Source organism: Boleophthalmus pectinirostris, unplaced genomic scaffold, assembly GCF_026225935.1.
Source record: "Boleophthalmus pectinirostris isolate CB_2022bp ecotype Guang Dong unplaced genomic scaffold, ASM2622593v1 HiC_scaffold_6, whole genome shotgun sequence".
In the NCBI taxonomy this organism is placed as follows: Eukaryota; Metazoa; Chordata; class Actinopteri; order Gobiiformes; family Gobiidae; genus Boleophthalmus; species Boleophthalmus pectinirostris.
Genome location: NW_026571447.1, coordinates 35,038,132 through 35,053,161, shown reverse-complemented (window position 1 = coordinate 35,053,161; position 15,030 = coordinate 35,038,132). Strand labels below are relative to the sequence as shown.

The 15,030-nt window shown below is 38.9% G+C and overlaps 1 protein-coding gene across 1 annotated transcript in view; it reads right to left on the bottom strand.

The window, feature by feature from the left end:
• adcy3a (adenylate cyclase 3a) overlaps positions 1–15,030 on the bottom strand; it is a 76,478-nt gene that overhangs the window by 7,952 nt on the left and 53,496 nt on the right. The window contains 7 exon segments of the mRNA XM_055163795.1: positions 649–773; positions 3,744–3,870; positions 6,928–7,041; positions 8,304–8,450; positions 10,795–10,953; positions 11,060–11,141; positions 13,046–13,335. Of these exon segments, the coding sequence (XP_055019770.1) occupies positions 649–773; positions 3,744–3,870; positions 6,928–7,041; positions 8,304–8,450; positions 10,795–10,953; positions 11,060–11,141; positions 13,046–13,335 (1,044 nt within the window).

The window sequence follows — 15,030 nt, the reverse complement described above, 5'->3', positions numbered from 1 at the left end:
CAGACTGGGACTGAGGCCGGGACCAGATTAGGACTGAGACCGGGACCAGACCAGGACTGAGACCAGGACCAAACAAGGACTGAGACCGGGACCATTATTCATTTAAACACAAAATCGAAAACTGAAAAAACAAATCATTATCCGTTTTTTCACTTTGGCTTAGGAGAAAATTGTTGTTTTTTTGTTTTCTTATTTTTGTTTTTATATTGAAAAACAAATGAAAGAATGATACACAGATTCATTTAATTAAATTGGTGTTTTTTGGTTGAAACGGCCCATTTACAATTTTAACACAGGAATATAGGTTTAGTTATGTTCCACTTTAAACTATAGACTTAGACAAAATTTACTGATCCACAAACATATAAATGGTAATAATAAATTCTAAATAAGCAGCAAAAATAGCAAGAGAAAGGTAAATGTAAATGTACAAATAAAAATAAAATGGAAAAATAAGTAATTAAAAAATCTCAGCTAAATACAAGAGGTCGTAAGGGGGAAAAAAAGTGCAAAAATGTTATGATTGACAGGACACAGGGTTTTCTACGTCCAACTCATGACTCAAAGTGGATTTAACCTTGGAACTAAAAGAAAACTTCACTTATCTCCCACTGAAAAACTAAAGCCTGTGGTGGTTTTCATCCAAACCTGTATATTGCCCATGACTCCGGTGGACTCCATGCGACTGGCCACGTTCACAGTGTTTCCCCAGATGTCGTAGTGAGGTTTCCGGGCACCGATCACTCCAGCCAACACCCCCCCTTTATTTAGACCTGAGAGAGGACGCATTTAAGAAAAAAAAATAAATAAATACTAGTTTAGTTTGAACAGTTAAAGCTTTTTTATTATCTGAACAAGTGTAAAGTGTCTCTATGTCATTATATTTATATGTGCAATAGTGAAAATACATAACAATTCGATAATGATGAGGGTAAAATGTTAACTTTAACTAGAGATACAATGACAGTATTAAAAAATATAATTAAAAGTTCCACATTACACTATTTTCTGATCTGTGTTATAATGTTGTTTCCTCATCACAAACAGACCTGGAGTTGTCTTAGAACAGAAAATTACCCTTACTAGGGCTGGGTATCATTAAGAAGTTGCCGATACGATACAAATCTCGATACACAGGCCACGATATCATATCTCGATACAGCGCACTTTCGATTCGATACGATATATTTCAAATCGATTCGATACGGTTCAATAAAAAATAAAGGCAAAATCGTGGCTGTGATACTAAAAGTCTTTGTTAAATAACTTCTTGTGCAAAGTTCATATGAAACACAAACATTTTAATCATCAAAACAGTAAAAAATGTCAAATGTGTCGCATAAATGAGTTTCCTTTCACTCCACAAGCAAAAAAACTGTAGCTCTGTAACAAAATAATTTAGTAAAACACACCTAAAAATCCTCTTGGTGATATATCGATACAGCAGCCCACGATATCGATACTGTATCATTACATTAAATGATACGATATATCGATATTCCGATATTTTTGCACACCCCTAACCCTTACAGGAAAATGTAAAAATGGGTAAGGTAGAAACCCGAGGAACTCCGACTGAATATATTAAAAGTCCTTTATTACATGAAGGGACGTGTTTCGACGATCCTGCTGGTCGAAACACGTTGGGGTCCCTTCATGTAATAAAGGACTTTTAATATATTCAGTCGGAGTGCCTCGGGTTTCTACCTTACCCATTTTTACATTTTCCTGTTCCAAGACCACTGCCTTAACCCTCGTAAAACACCTGTACTGATACTTTTTACTCTTTTAAGATGCAGTGAAGTGCTCTACCGCTCTTGTTTTATCTAACGCATCAAGACCTGGAGTTGTGTTTTGTTTTGTTTCAGTCACACACATTTGAATGGACAAAGTCTGCATATTTGGGCTTTTTTTCTCAAATAGGAAACAGTAGTATTACAGAAAGTAGAATGTGGAATGCCTAATAATCAGTGTTGGGGAGTAACAGATTACATGTACCGGAGTTACGTAATCAGAGTACAAATTATGAGTAACTGTATTCAGTTACAGTTACTGTTTCAGTGAGTGGTAAATGGATTTTTTTTTTTTTGGTAATCCCACTAAACCAGGTGGACACTAAACCAGGTCTAAACTAGGTCTAAACTAGGTCTAAACTAGGTCTAAACTAGGTCTAAACTAGGTCTAAACCACAACTAAAACCAGGACTAAAACCAGGTCTAAACTAGGTCTAAACTAGAACTAAACCAGGACTAAAACCAGGCCTAAACCAGGTCCAAACCAGGTCTAAAACCAGGTCCAAACCAGGTCTAAAACCAGGTCCAAACCAGGTCTAAACCAGGTCTAAACCAGGACTAAACCAGGACTAAACCAGGACTAAAACCAGGTCTAAACTATGTCTCAAACAGGATTTAACAGGACTAAATCATGCTGTGTGGACCGTGTCTCCTCTTGCTCTATCAATAATATTTTTAATTTTTTAAAGTAAAGTCTGTGCTTTTTATTTTCTTTTAACAGACAAAACATCTTATGGGAAGATTTCCTGGTCTTTGCTGCTCTACAGCAAACCAAGTAATCCAAAGTGTTCAGATTACATTACTCACTTTAAGTAACTTTATGGATTCCGTTACAAACTACATTTTGTGGTGTGTAATCTGTAATCTGTAGGGGAATACATTTAAAAAGTCACCTTCCCAACACTGCTAATAATAATGGACTACTCAAACATGTGAGAATTGAACAAAACACAGCTCCAGGTGTGTTTTTGATGCATTGTAACATGACTTTAAGCCATGGATCTATTAAATAACTGGATAGGGTGTTGCTGCTTGTAGCTGCCTCGAGCTGATGTAGTGGCCACTCACTGGTGCTACAGCGGAAAAAATCCCCTGGGCTGAGAAAGGATTTTTCTCATATGCCGCAATGTAATCACAAACTGCTCATGTTCAGCTGACAGGGCACCTTCAACTTTCAAAAATGTCGATGTTGTGGCAATTTTTACCTATTTTTAGATCATAAACTTTTTCTCAGCTCAAAATCCTTCAGCTGTCTTAAAAAACGCTTTCTAATCGTTAGCTCTGGCTCTGCTCTGCTCTAGCTCCTCTCGCTCTGATTGGTCAAAGCGACCACGTGATACACAAGACCGTGCTCCGTGCGTACGCTCGCATGTGCCTGCGGGAGAAAAGAGCACTACTGTGGATGCTCAATCGACCCGGAGCCACTGGAAGTACCTCACTGGGTTAAAGGAGAATCTGGAGTCATGCGTCATTGAGCTCGGCCTATTGACTTGACCCCAGAGCTTGGTTAAAGCTCACAATCATCAAAATCCACCACATCCAGGCCCCATCCTCCCTCTAAGACCTGCTGCACCTCCACACCTCCTCCATCCCGGTCCCTCTGCTCCTGTGACGCAAACCTCCTGTCTCTCCCTTGCAGGACCGAGCTCCGACCCTGGGGACATGGAGCCTTCTCTATCACCACCCCCATCCTCTGGAACTCACTACCTCAGCAACTCTGCGACTGCACTGACCTCACCGCCTTCAATAAAACTCTCAACACCCATCTGTTTAGAATAGCTTTTAATGCTTAACTTTTCTCAATATGATTCACTGCTTTAATATTTACAGTACTATTTGCTTATTGCTCTTTTGACCGTCTTTGAGTGTCCAGAAAAGCATAATATAGGACCTTTAAATAAATAATAAAAATAAATATAGTCTGTCAAAAGTGAAATCTTCAGTCAGTACCTATTCGTAGCATGAAGTTGTTGAAGGACTGGTAGTTGATGTTCATGAGCGTGACTTTCATGGCCAAAGCGAAGTCTGCGAGGTCGGCCAAATGCTGCCAGCGCTCGCGGTCCGTCAGATCCTCCTTCTGATCCAAACAAAAACAAAACAAACAACAAACTCATTACAAACAACTTCAGAACAGACACGAGATGCATAAAGATCCCATAGACTGCACTTGTTTTTCGAACTACTATAACTTCAGCATTTCTTGAAGTATTAATCTATTGTTTATGTTTTGGAAATAACCAGTGGTGGATGAAGTATTAAATTTTGTTACTTAAGTAAAAATACAAATACAAAAGGTAAAAAGTTATGGCGGAGTGTATTCAACTTTTCCACTCTGGAGGGTGGCTTCAGATTTTTTGCGTTTTTAAACCCCAAAAACGCAATCACCGTCTAAACAAAAGGCACTTCCGATAAAATATTTTGTCGTTTTTACCCGCAAGCATTCTCGTATAAACAGGCCCTAAAAGTAGTATCAAAGTACCTGTTTAAAAATGCACTTTAAGAGTAAAAAGTAAAACTATTTTGCAGAGATTTTTAGAATTAACATTAACAACAGTTCACAATTAAAGGATGAAATACAGTGATTTTGAAAAATAATTTGGCAGATTTTAAGTGATTCAACTGATTTCTTATTTTTCCAGCTGCTTTTGTGTGTTTGGTTTGCTCAAAGTTCAGACAAGAAACTCCAAATTAAATGTGCTAAAAAAATGTAAATAAAAAGTCTCAGGATTTCCTTTGATGCAACGTTATACCATGCATTTTTCTCGTGTCCAAAAGTGGCCGACTACTGGTCTGATGTGTTTAATACAATATCGCAGATTGTTAAAATGACATTATTGCTGGAAACCTTGTTAATTTTCCTTGTTTACATCAGAAGTATTTAGTAACCTGACATCAGCCCAAAAGCAGTTCATTTCTTATTGTCTTATTAATGCTAAGAAATTACTCTTAATGTAAAATGTGGCTCCGAGATCTTGTTAACATTTTACATCTAGAGAGAATACGATATTTGTTAAAGGATAAACTAATGTCATTTAAGAAAGTGTGGCAACCTTTTATTTATTTTTTAGAATCTGTAACTATGTGAATAACATCTCCAAATTCACAGATATATGTTACTATGTTTGTTCTCAGTTTGTGAAATTTATTTTTATTTTAACTTTTATATACCAAAAAGTATTGAGCGCTGGTGATCCTGGGTCCGGTCAAGTGGTAACGGAGGGAAACAGGCAGATTTTTTTACATTCAAATAGCTCTTATTCAGAAACTAGAGGGACTATTGAAATAAGAAAGATATCAGAATGTAGGAAAGAGTTACACTCCAACAGGGTAAAGTTAAACCTGTGATATTCTTTCAAGTTGTTGACAAAAAATTAAACTCATGTCGGTAACGGAGGGAATGAAATATGCAGCACTTTTTGGGCAATAAATACAAACAGTGATAACTAGTGGCTCTCACTGTTACTTACCTGTTACTTTTTGAGTAATGAGATTTTTTATTAAGAAAGATCATGGTAACGGAGGGAAAAGTAACGGAGGGAAAATAGTACAAGCAAGTAGAAGGTGCATGATTTTGCATAATTTGTCGCTTTTTTCTTCTGAATACTTTAATATTACTTCAAAATGAAAGGAAGCTATTTCTATAAAATATGTCAGTCCTTCCAAGCAAATTTTTATAATTTTAAAATCATGTACCTTCATCAACAGTTCAAAGATGGAATAACACAAGATATGATGAAATACATCCATTTATTTACATGATTTGCAGGTCTTTGAAATTTGGGAAATAATTTTTGTTCCATGTTTCATACATGGTCTGTTTAAAACATATGGAACTTTAAAACCAAAAATGGTACAGAAAAAAGGTAAACAGTTTCATAAACTAGAGTACATATGTATCTGTTCAATACATTTTTATATCAGATGTATTAACTTGAATTTTTGGCCTTGATGTTTACTTCTGCTTGACCGGGCCCTCCTGTACAATTTGAATTGTGCTCCCTTTTTGGCTCAATAAAAATATTATGACTAAAAAAGCCTCAGCCTTTTCAGCAGGACTTGCATTATAAAGAAAAATACCTTTTACTTTTCAGCCCAGATCTAAAATGTAGAAAGTAGAAAGTACAGATAGCTGCTCTCAAATGTAGTGAAGTAAAAGTAAAAAGTATCCATTGTATAATTTACAGTTGTGTAAAATTTGTACTTACTTCTGTACTTTGTTACCTTCCACCACTGGAAATACTTAAGCCTGTTGGCCTCTTAAAGTGAATATATTTGCATGAAACTAAAAACATCAATGTGCATCAAAATAATGAGCGCACAAGAGGCCATGTGAGTTTAGAGTTCTGAGAAAGACAGACCAATTTACCGGACATGCATGAAAGAAACAAAACATAACTACCGTAAATATAATATAATACAGTGTTTCTCAAATGGTGGTTCAGGTGCTCCTTCAGACGGTACTTGAACAGCTCTTCAGTTTGTGGGTTTGCCTAATTTAGAGTTAATTGTCTCCACTTCTCTGTCCTCCTTTGGATAATTGCTTGTTTAGAACTACAGTGGAAATGATAGTCCACTTTTAGACCTGGTTTCACCCCGGATTAGACCTTGAACAGTCCAAAACTTGATTCAGATCTGGTACTACTCAGAAAGACAAACTTAATCTTTTTGGGAAAACATTGCAATTGTAATGGAAGAGGTATTTGGCTATAAAATACACAATGACGCACGTGTTATGTACTTGGGCTCGTTGCATAAAAACAACATTCGAACAGAGGACTTCCATTTGTTTAAAGTGATGCTCTTGGCCAGTAAGAAAGTAATAAAAAGAAATTGGCTGAAGGATGACTCTTTAAAATTACAGCGATGGACAGATAATGGAGGAAATTTATGGGATGGAAAAAATAACCTATTATTTGAGACTGAAAGCTGGTAAATTTTAAAAGCGATGGTCCAAATGGTCTATTTACAAAACCCACTCGAAAGTATGAGGTACTTTATTTTTCTATTTTTTTGTAGATCCCCACAGACTGACTGTTCTAAAATTTTGAAAAAGCACAATTAAAAAGTAAAAAAAGAAAAGAAAGACAAACCTACAACTAGATTATAACATGGTGAAAAGCTAAAAAGTGCAAACCTTGACACATGAGTATCCATTGGAGACGTCTGGAGTGACCCCGGACGCTGCCATGTACGTGCTGCCGATCGTCTTGATTTTAGTGATGCACCGAAACTGAGGCTCATCCAAAAGCTGAAAAAACAGACAGAGAAAATATATATATTATAAGAACAAGTTACCTACAAGTTATCTACAATATGGCTTCAAGATAGGTTACAGGTCAGATCTGTGGGGAGGTTACGTTTACACTGAAACGAACCATATCGCGTATTGGAAACGATTTGCATCCAGACACGTCGTTTCTGTGTCCGCAAGCCTTCCCTATCCACACAGTAACGCAAAAACTGCCTGAAACACTAGTTACATGACTAGGCTGGCGTCACATCATCACGACGTCACGTGGGCAGTAAAAACAAGGAAGTGGAGCACCGTGTCTGAAGTTGCAGCAGCCGATTTTGAGCTGAGGAAGATGGCAAGTGTGAAAGTAATAAGTAGTTCTAACTCCTCCACTGTTTCCCGTTTGTCTCTGATTGGTTTAAACTGTTTTCTGCAATAGCGTCACACGACCAATGCCACAAACCCAACGTATCAGGAAGGTGCAAGTCAAAGTAACGTGGTCCAATAAAGACGCAACTAGAGCTCCTACATCAGCGTATCAGTGTTTTCAGGTGTCCACACAGTGCCAGATCAGATCTGTACTCAGATGGATTTGTGGGAGCTGACGGCACCAGATCGTTCCATCTCTGAAGTCGTTTTCCATCGGATTAGTGTGGACGAATACTGCATCCACAACGAAAACAACTCGAATATGTACTAATGTGGACAGGAGTCGTTCTATGTAATAAAACATTTGCAATTAAAGATTAGGGATGTAACGAAATCTCTCGGTACAATATTTTCACGATATGCATCTCACACTACGATATATACTTTTTCCTCTTAAAATGCCTTAGTTAGAGAACTTGAGAACTAAGATTTAAAAGTGATTATAACTGTTATTTCTTCATGTAGTCTCACTGAAATGGAGCAAAGGATCATGGTCTATGTAGTTCCCTCTGTTTTTTTTGTTTGTTATTGCTGCACCATAACTCTTAATTTAAGAGAAGAGATTTGTAATTCAATATATTGTGATGGTCCACAATATTAGTGTGAGAATTTTTGACGATATGATGTCACGATATTTTGGTTATTGTTACATCAGTATTAAAGATAACTATGAATAATGTCATACTCTGGAGCATTCTGAGCAAACTAATAACTACTATATGGAGATTACAGAAGGCTACAGAGCACTTTTATATATTATTCTATTCTATCTGTCACACAGTTAACATAAAATACAGGGGGAATAATGAATGTAGCTGAAATCATATAATCTAAAACATATGTCGTACACTGTCGAAGTCTGAGATGATTTCGTTGAGGAAGCGCAGACACTCGATGCCTCCGTTGTTGATGCTTTCCTCGGTGTAAAAATCAGAGAAGTTTGGGATGGAAGCGAACATGACTCCAATCTCATCGTACGACTGACTGTACAGCTCCTGCAGAGGCAAAGAAAACCCAAATCCACTTTAGAAACTATTTTGTTGATAAAATGTGCTATATAAATAAAGTGCTACATTTATAAAGATAACATTAAAAACAACAAAAAGTATAAAAAAAACCAACAGAGGGTATAAATACTCATTTTACCCCCGCCAATCCTAAAATACTAAATAAAATAAATAAAAGCCATAAAATAGCAATAAACAAATAAAATCAATAAAATAATATACAAATTAAAATTAAATAAATACATTTAAAAACACAGAGGACCATACAACTCATGGGATCAGAGTCAGAGAGTAAAAGTGGGTCTTTAGATGAGACTTAAAACACTCCACTGTGGGGTGTTCATGAGTTTAGGGTCACAGAAAAGGCTCTGTCCCCCCTGGTTTTAAGTCTGTTTAATTTACTACCAATCACCTGACAATTATCTACGGGCCAGAACCACCAGACTCCTGAACAGTTTTTATCCTGATGTTGTTAGGCAGATCAATTCTGTCAGAAACCCTGGACACTAATGCACCTTACAAAATAGCACTGACTTGGAAAGCACTTTAGAAAACAGGGGCAGGTGGGGGCTGTTTTTAAAGACTGTATTTGACATACGTTATTTTAAACTATTTATTTCTATTACTATTTATGTTGCTGTTGAGTTGGACCTGAGTGCTGTGTTTCGTTTCTGTGAGTTTTTTTAATACTGAAATGACAAATAAATTCTGATTTTGATTCTAAAAATCACTGCAATGCTCTATGAAATAATGCACTTTGACTTCAATTGAATGCTTTTGCCTTCATTAGCAAGAATCTGTTCGCTTCATACTGTGATAACTACACAGATTTTCCAATTTCCAAACAGGGATTCAGTTTTCCATGTATAAAATAACAGGAGAAATGCCAATGCAAAGGTGCAAAATGTTAAACAAATATGAATAAAACCTATTATGTATTATGGTCATGATAATTACTAGGTCAGACATGTCAAACTCAGGCCCGGGGGCCAAATTTGGCCCACGAGATAGTTTCAAATATTTAATAGAACTGTCCCGCTGGCTGCAGATAGGCTACAGAGTAGAGGTGAGATCGGGCCTAAAAAATCCAGCCCGACCCGACCCGGCCCGCGGGTATTAAAACCCGACCCGGCCCGAGCCCGACCAATTAACTTGATTTGCAGGCCCGAGCCCGAAGCAAACCCGAAATGTCATATTTTATTTGTGACTCGGGAGGAGGAGCAGTGCTCAGCGTCGAGGTGCCAGTCTTTTTGCTCTCGTATGAAAGCAAAGCGCCACATTCAGCGAAGCCAACGCAAGTTTCTGTAGCATTTTCAACAATCAATTTGAAGCTTTTCCACACCTCACTCTTACCGGTGCGTGTTTGTCTTTTCAGTTCTCCTGCCTTTAGTTTAACTTCTTGCTCCTCCATATTGGGGACACCAGGTCAAAATAGATGCAGACTTGCGGAGGGGAAGATGATTAAATGAAGAGGGGGCGTTCACGTGCGCAGAGCTCTGGCTCTGCGGATCCTGTTTAGTAGTTAAATAGCAATTACATTACATTACTTCTCTGTTTTATCCATATTATTTATTTTATAACAAGTATTCCTTAGTTTAGTATCCACACATCGTTTTAGCATACATTTTATAAACATATATTTATTTGAAGCCCGAGCCCGACCCGACCCGAAGTAATGATTGACATTTTAGACCCGGGTCGGGCTTGGGCTCGGTCTTAAGATCTTACCTCTACTACAGAGACATTATTTGTTAAAAAAAAAAGTTATTATTTTATATTATTATATGTTCTGGATTCAATGTTTAAGCAAAACTATTATTAAACATTTATTTTAATAAGAAAAGGTTTAACATTAAATATCTCAAAAGAAGAGAAAACATGCAGATATTGTTGAAATTTTTCAATAAATATTTAGTTTGGCCCACGACTTGGCCCCTGTTTTTAATTTTGGCCTCTGTGAACTTGAGTTTGACTCCCCTGTACTAGATAATTATAGAAAGAATCATATTTTTGAAGCTCAATACTTATTGTGTACATTTTGTTTACACTACCTTTTCTTTTTTGTATAAGATTTGATTTGTAGAAAGTGAAATCTATGAAGTCTATGAAATCTATGGCTCATTATTGACACTAAAAACTTATTTTAGTTTTTCTCTCCAATATGGTTCATTTACAGAGGGTTTAATGGGAGTACGACTGCTTTAGGAAAATTGTGTCAGTGGTAAAAAGTAGTTTCAGTATTTTTCTGTATTGTGATATTTTCTATAGCAAAATAACATAAATCTGACTATGTATATTTAAAAATACACATTAGACACATAAGAATGTCTACCTCGTCTCTCTTCTTGGAGCCGAGGAAGTGTCTGGCCACGTGCTCTGGCAGCATGTTTGTGACCAGAGCTTCGTTCCAGCGTCTCATCTCATAAACCTTCTCCTTCTGCTCGTGAACCTCGATCTTCCACAAAAACAAAGTCCGCGCCAGTTTCTCCACCTGCAGCAAAGATAGTTGCATTTAATGCCATACTGTGGGGCATTCCGGGCATCTCCGTGAAGACAAAAATACAAAAGCAGAGTCAAAGCAGAGATGCAAAACTTACGTGTCTGGAGAAATAGTAGAAGCTGACCATCATAATGAAGATCATAACGGTCATGGTGAATTTGGAGGGAACCAAGTTTGGGCTGCAACAAAACAAAAGGAAATAGTTTAAATCAATAAAAAACAAATAAAAAAATTTAATCTGAGTTTATAAATGTTGATCTGATCAAACGTTACCAAATGAATATTATTTTTTGGGCAGTGGTCAACCAAAGAAAAAAAAAAAAAAAACCTGACTAAAACTTTCAAAAACTTTTCAGTACATCTATGGTCTGCCCCAAACTTTGCTGTCAAAAGACCAAAAGAGAGACCACAGGAGCTGATTCACAAACAGTATGTACACAAGGAAACTCAAGGACATTTCCAATACGTGGCTCATGGACCAAATGCAGATCATGGGACTCTTCGTTCTAGCCCAGCCTGACAGTGCCCTCAATTCTCCGAAATTATATACATGAACTGGAAATGTCTATTACTTCCATTGATGTAATAAGTAAATATTTGCATCCTTCTCTTGTGCATACAGTTCTTAGTCATGATTGCTTATTAGAAGTTAATTCATATTGTGGACCAATGCACGCTAAGAGCTACAAGATATACACTACCCGACCAAAAGTTTTAGAACACCACACTTTTTTTTTTTTCTGTTTACAGTTTACCGTTGACCAAAACATATTCTAATCTTTTGATTCATGAAGGTGTCCACCTTTGTCAGATATAGCAGCTGAACACACTCGTGGCTTGTTCTTTTTACAACAGAAATCAAATATTCTTCAGAAAGTTCTTCCCAAGTCTGTTGCAGAAGTTCCCATAAATGTGTGGCACTTGGGTGAGGAAACTCATTTCGAGCGCTTGTATCCATGATCTCGTCCTTTCAGTCATTACCCAAAGCGCATGACCATTGGTGAGGGGAGGAACAAAGACTGACCGGTAAATCTCTCTTCACCACAACGGTCCGATACAGCGACCGCATCACTGCAGATGCTGCACCGATCTACCTGTCAATGTCACGTTCCGTCCTCTCCTCACTTGTGAACAAGACCCCAAGATACTTGAACTCCTCCACTTGAGGCAGGGACTCTCCACCCACCTGGAGAGGGCAAGACACCTTTTTCTGGTCGAGAACCATGGCCTTGAACTGCAAACCGCCCCAGTGCACACTACAGGTCCTGGCTTGATGAAGCCAACAGGACAACATAGGGTGAGGAGTTCAGTCACACAGGAGAAGCTCGGAGTAGAGCAGCTGCTCCTTCACGTCGAGAGGAGCCAGGTGAGGTGGCTCGGGCATCTGTTCCGGATGCCTCCTGGGCGCCTCCGTCGGGAGATGTTCCGGAAGGAGGCCCCATGGAAGACCCAGGACACGCTGGAGGGACTATGTCTCTCTGGCCTGGGAATGCCACGGGGTTCCCCCGGAGGAGCTGGAGGGCGTGTCTGGGGTGAAGAAAGTCTGGGAGTCCCTGCTTAGACTGCTGCCCCCGTGACCCAGCCCCGGATAAGCGGAAGAAAATGGATGGATGGTGTGGAACTTGTAGGTTTCATGGTTTTCACTCTTCTGTCCAGTTCATCCCAAACCAGCTCGATGAGGTTTAAGTCTGGAGATTGTGCTGCTGGACACTCCATGTTTTCAAGCTCACAGTCTTGTTCTTTCTTCCTGAGGAAGTTTTGGCAGAGCTTGGACTTGTGTTTTGTTATGTTTCATCGGTTTTTTTTTTCGTTTTTTTTTTTTAAACCTCTGGCTGTTCAGTATTTGCCTTTGTACCATTTCAAGCTCTTCATTCGGCTTGAATTGCAATAAATAACTGGAAAAATTAGGATGTTCTAAAACTTTTGCCCGGCAGTGTACATATACATTGTTTATATAGCAAGGATTTTAGTTAATTTTTTGCCTTAGAACAATGTTTTCTTACTCTAAATGAAGTAATCCTACATCCTAAATTTGAGTTGGGTCATTGACTTACATCGTAAACCACGTTCCCGCTGTGGTTACCTGTACTCCTGGAAGCGCTCTTTGTCGTAGCGGTCAAAGATGTCCCTCCAGCTGTAGATGTTGACGATGCCGGTCGCCGCCGTGATGAGGAGCATGAGCGTGAGTTTGACCATGTGACTGACCTGGACCAGCATCGTGGTGGCCATCAGGGCGAGGACCGCGATGTAACTGTAGTACTTTGGGTTCTCGGGACATCCCCCTCGCCCGGGCCCGGAGGAGGGGGGAGGGAGCGGAGAGGAGGGGGTGGATGTGGGGGAGGAGAGGTCTGACGCAAGAGGTAAACAGCTCAACTGCACACAAGAGAGAGAGGGAGAAAGGTTTTATCTGCCTTAGGACAACAGATGAAACAGATAGCACTATTGCATAATGTTTTTGTTCTTAATTTTGTACGTTTGACCAGTGCGGCCAGTGTTTAGAATTCTGGTCTGAAGGTCCCAGCGGTTGGGCGCAGAGCTTACATGTTCTTTTTGTGTTTGAGTGGATTTCCTCATCAATAAAAACATGCACATTAGGCAAATTCTCAAGCCAGGTACCAGAGGTGGGAGCCAGTCAATGTTTTGCAAGTCTCAAGTCTTTGACCTTAAGTCCGAGTCAAGTCCCAAGTCAAATACAGGCAAGTCCAGGTTGAGTCTCGAGTCACTGGCCCAAAAGTCCAAGTAAAGTCCAAGTCTTCTCCTTTGAGCTTCAAGTTATTTCAAGTCTTCAGATTTTTGCAATTTATGTGACTTTTAAGCAAAATTGTACTAAAAAAGAGCATTTAGAGTTGTAGAAATGCATTTTTCCCCCCTTTTTAACAAGAGCTTAGTGTGAATTATTACGGTCAGAACAGAAAGAATTAAGATTTAATTAAGATTTTGTCATGTAATCTGCACTGAAATGGAAGAATCATGTTCTATGTAGTTCCCTCTGTTTTACTGTATTGTACTGTGTATTACTGTAGTACATTTGCATGTCACAGTACTTCAGTTTCATCCAAAGTAACAGAAGTGGGAGAGACATGTTCCAGTGTGTTCCTTTACAATCCAGTACCTCATGTATCAACTGTAAAGAGAAAAGTATTTTCTAGAAACATATAATGTATTTTTTTTTAAGAGAAGTGTCAAGTCTTCTCAAGTCACAGGCCTAAAGTCCGAGCCAAGTCCCAAGTCACTGAACTTCAAGTCCAAGTCGAGTCCTAAGTCTTAGTCCATTTTATCAGATCTACGTCTCTCTGGCAGCAGGAGACTATGGACCAGTGGACTCACTTGGTCACTGCATCCAACAGATCAGTGTGTGGATGAAAAACAACTTTCTCCAGCTAAACTCTGACAAGACTGAAGTCATAGTCTTTGGTCCACAGAAACAAAGGGACAGTGTCAGCAGTCACCTCCAGTCTCTCTCTCTAAAACCTTCAAATCAGGCAAGAAATCTAGGGGTAATAATGGACTCAGACTTGAACTTTAACAGCCACATCAAATCAATAACATCTGCAGCCTTTTACCATCTAAAAAACATAGCAAAAATCAAAGGTTTACTGTCTAAAGCAGACTTGGAGAAACTTATCCATGCGTTTGTCTCCAGTAGGTTAGATACTGTAATGTTCTGCTCACTGGTCTCTCCAAACGAGCTGTGAGACGCTGCAGAACATCCAGAACGCTGCAGCTCGGGTCCTTACTCGAACTAGGAAGTACGAGCACATAAGTCCTGGTCTCAGGTCTCTGCACTGGCTCCTGTGGCTCAGAGACTTTAAAGCAGCTCTGCTTGTACAAGTGTCTCCATGGCCGAGCACCAAAGTCCATCTGTGACATGTTAGTGTCGTATGAACATCTCACACTCTGAGGACCTCAGGGACCGGCCTCCTGCTGGTGCCCAGAGTCACGACTAAACAAGGGGAGTCAGAGTTTCAGGTTCATGCAGCTAAAACCTGGAACAGTCTTCCTGAACATGTGAGACAGGCCTCTTCAGTGACGCTGTTTAAATCCAGACTCAAAACATTTCTGTTTAAC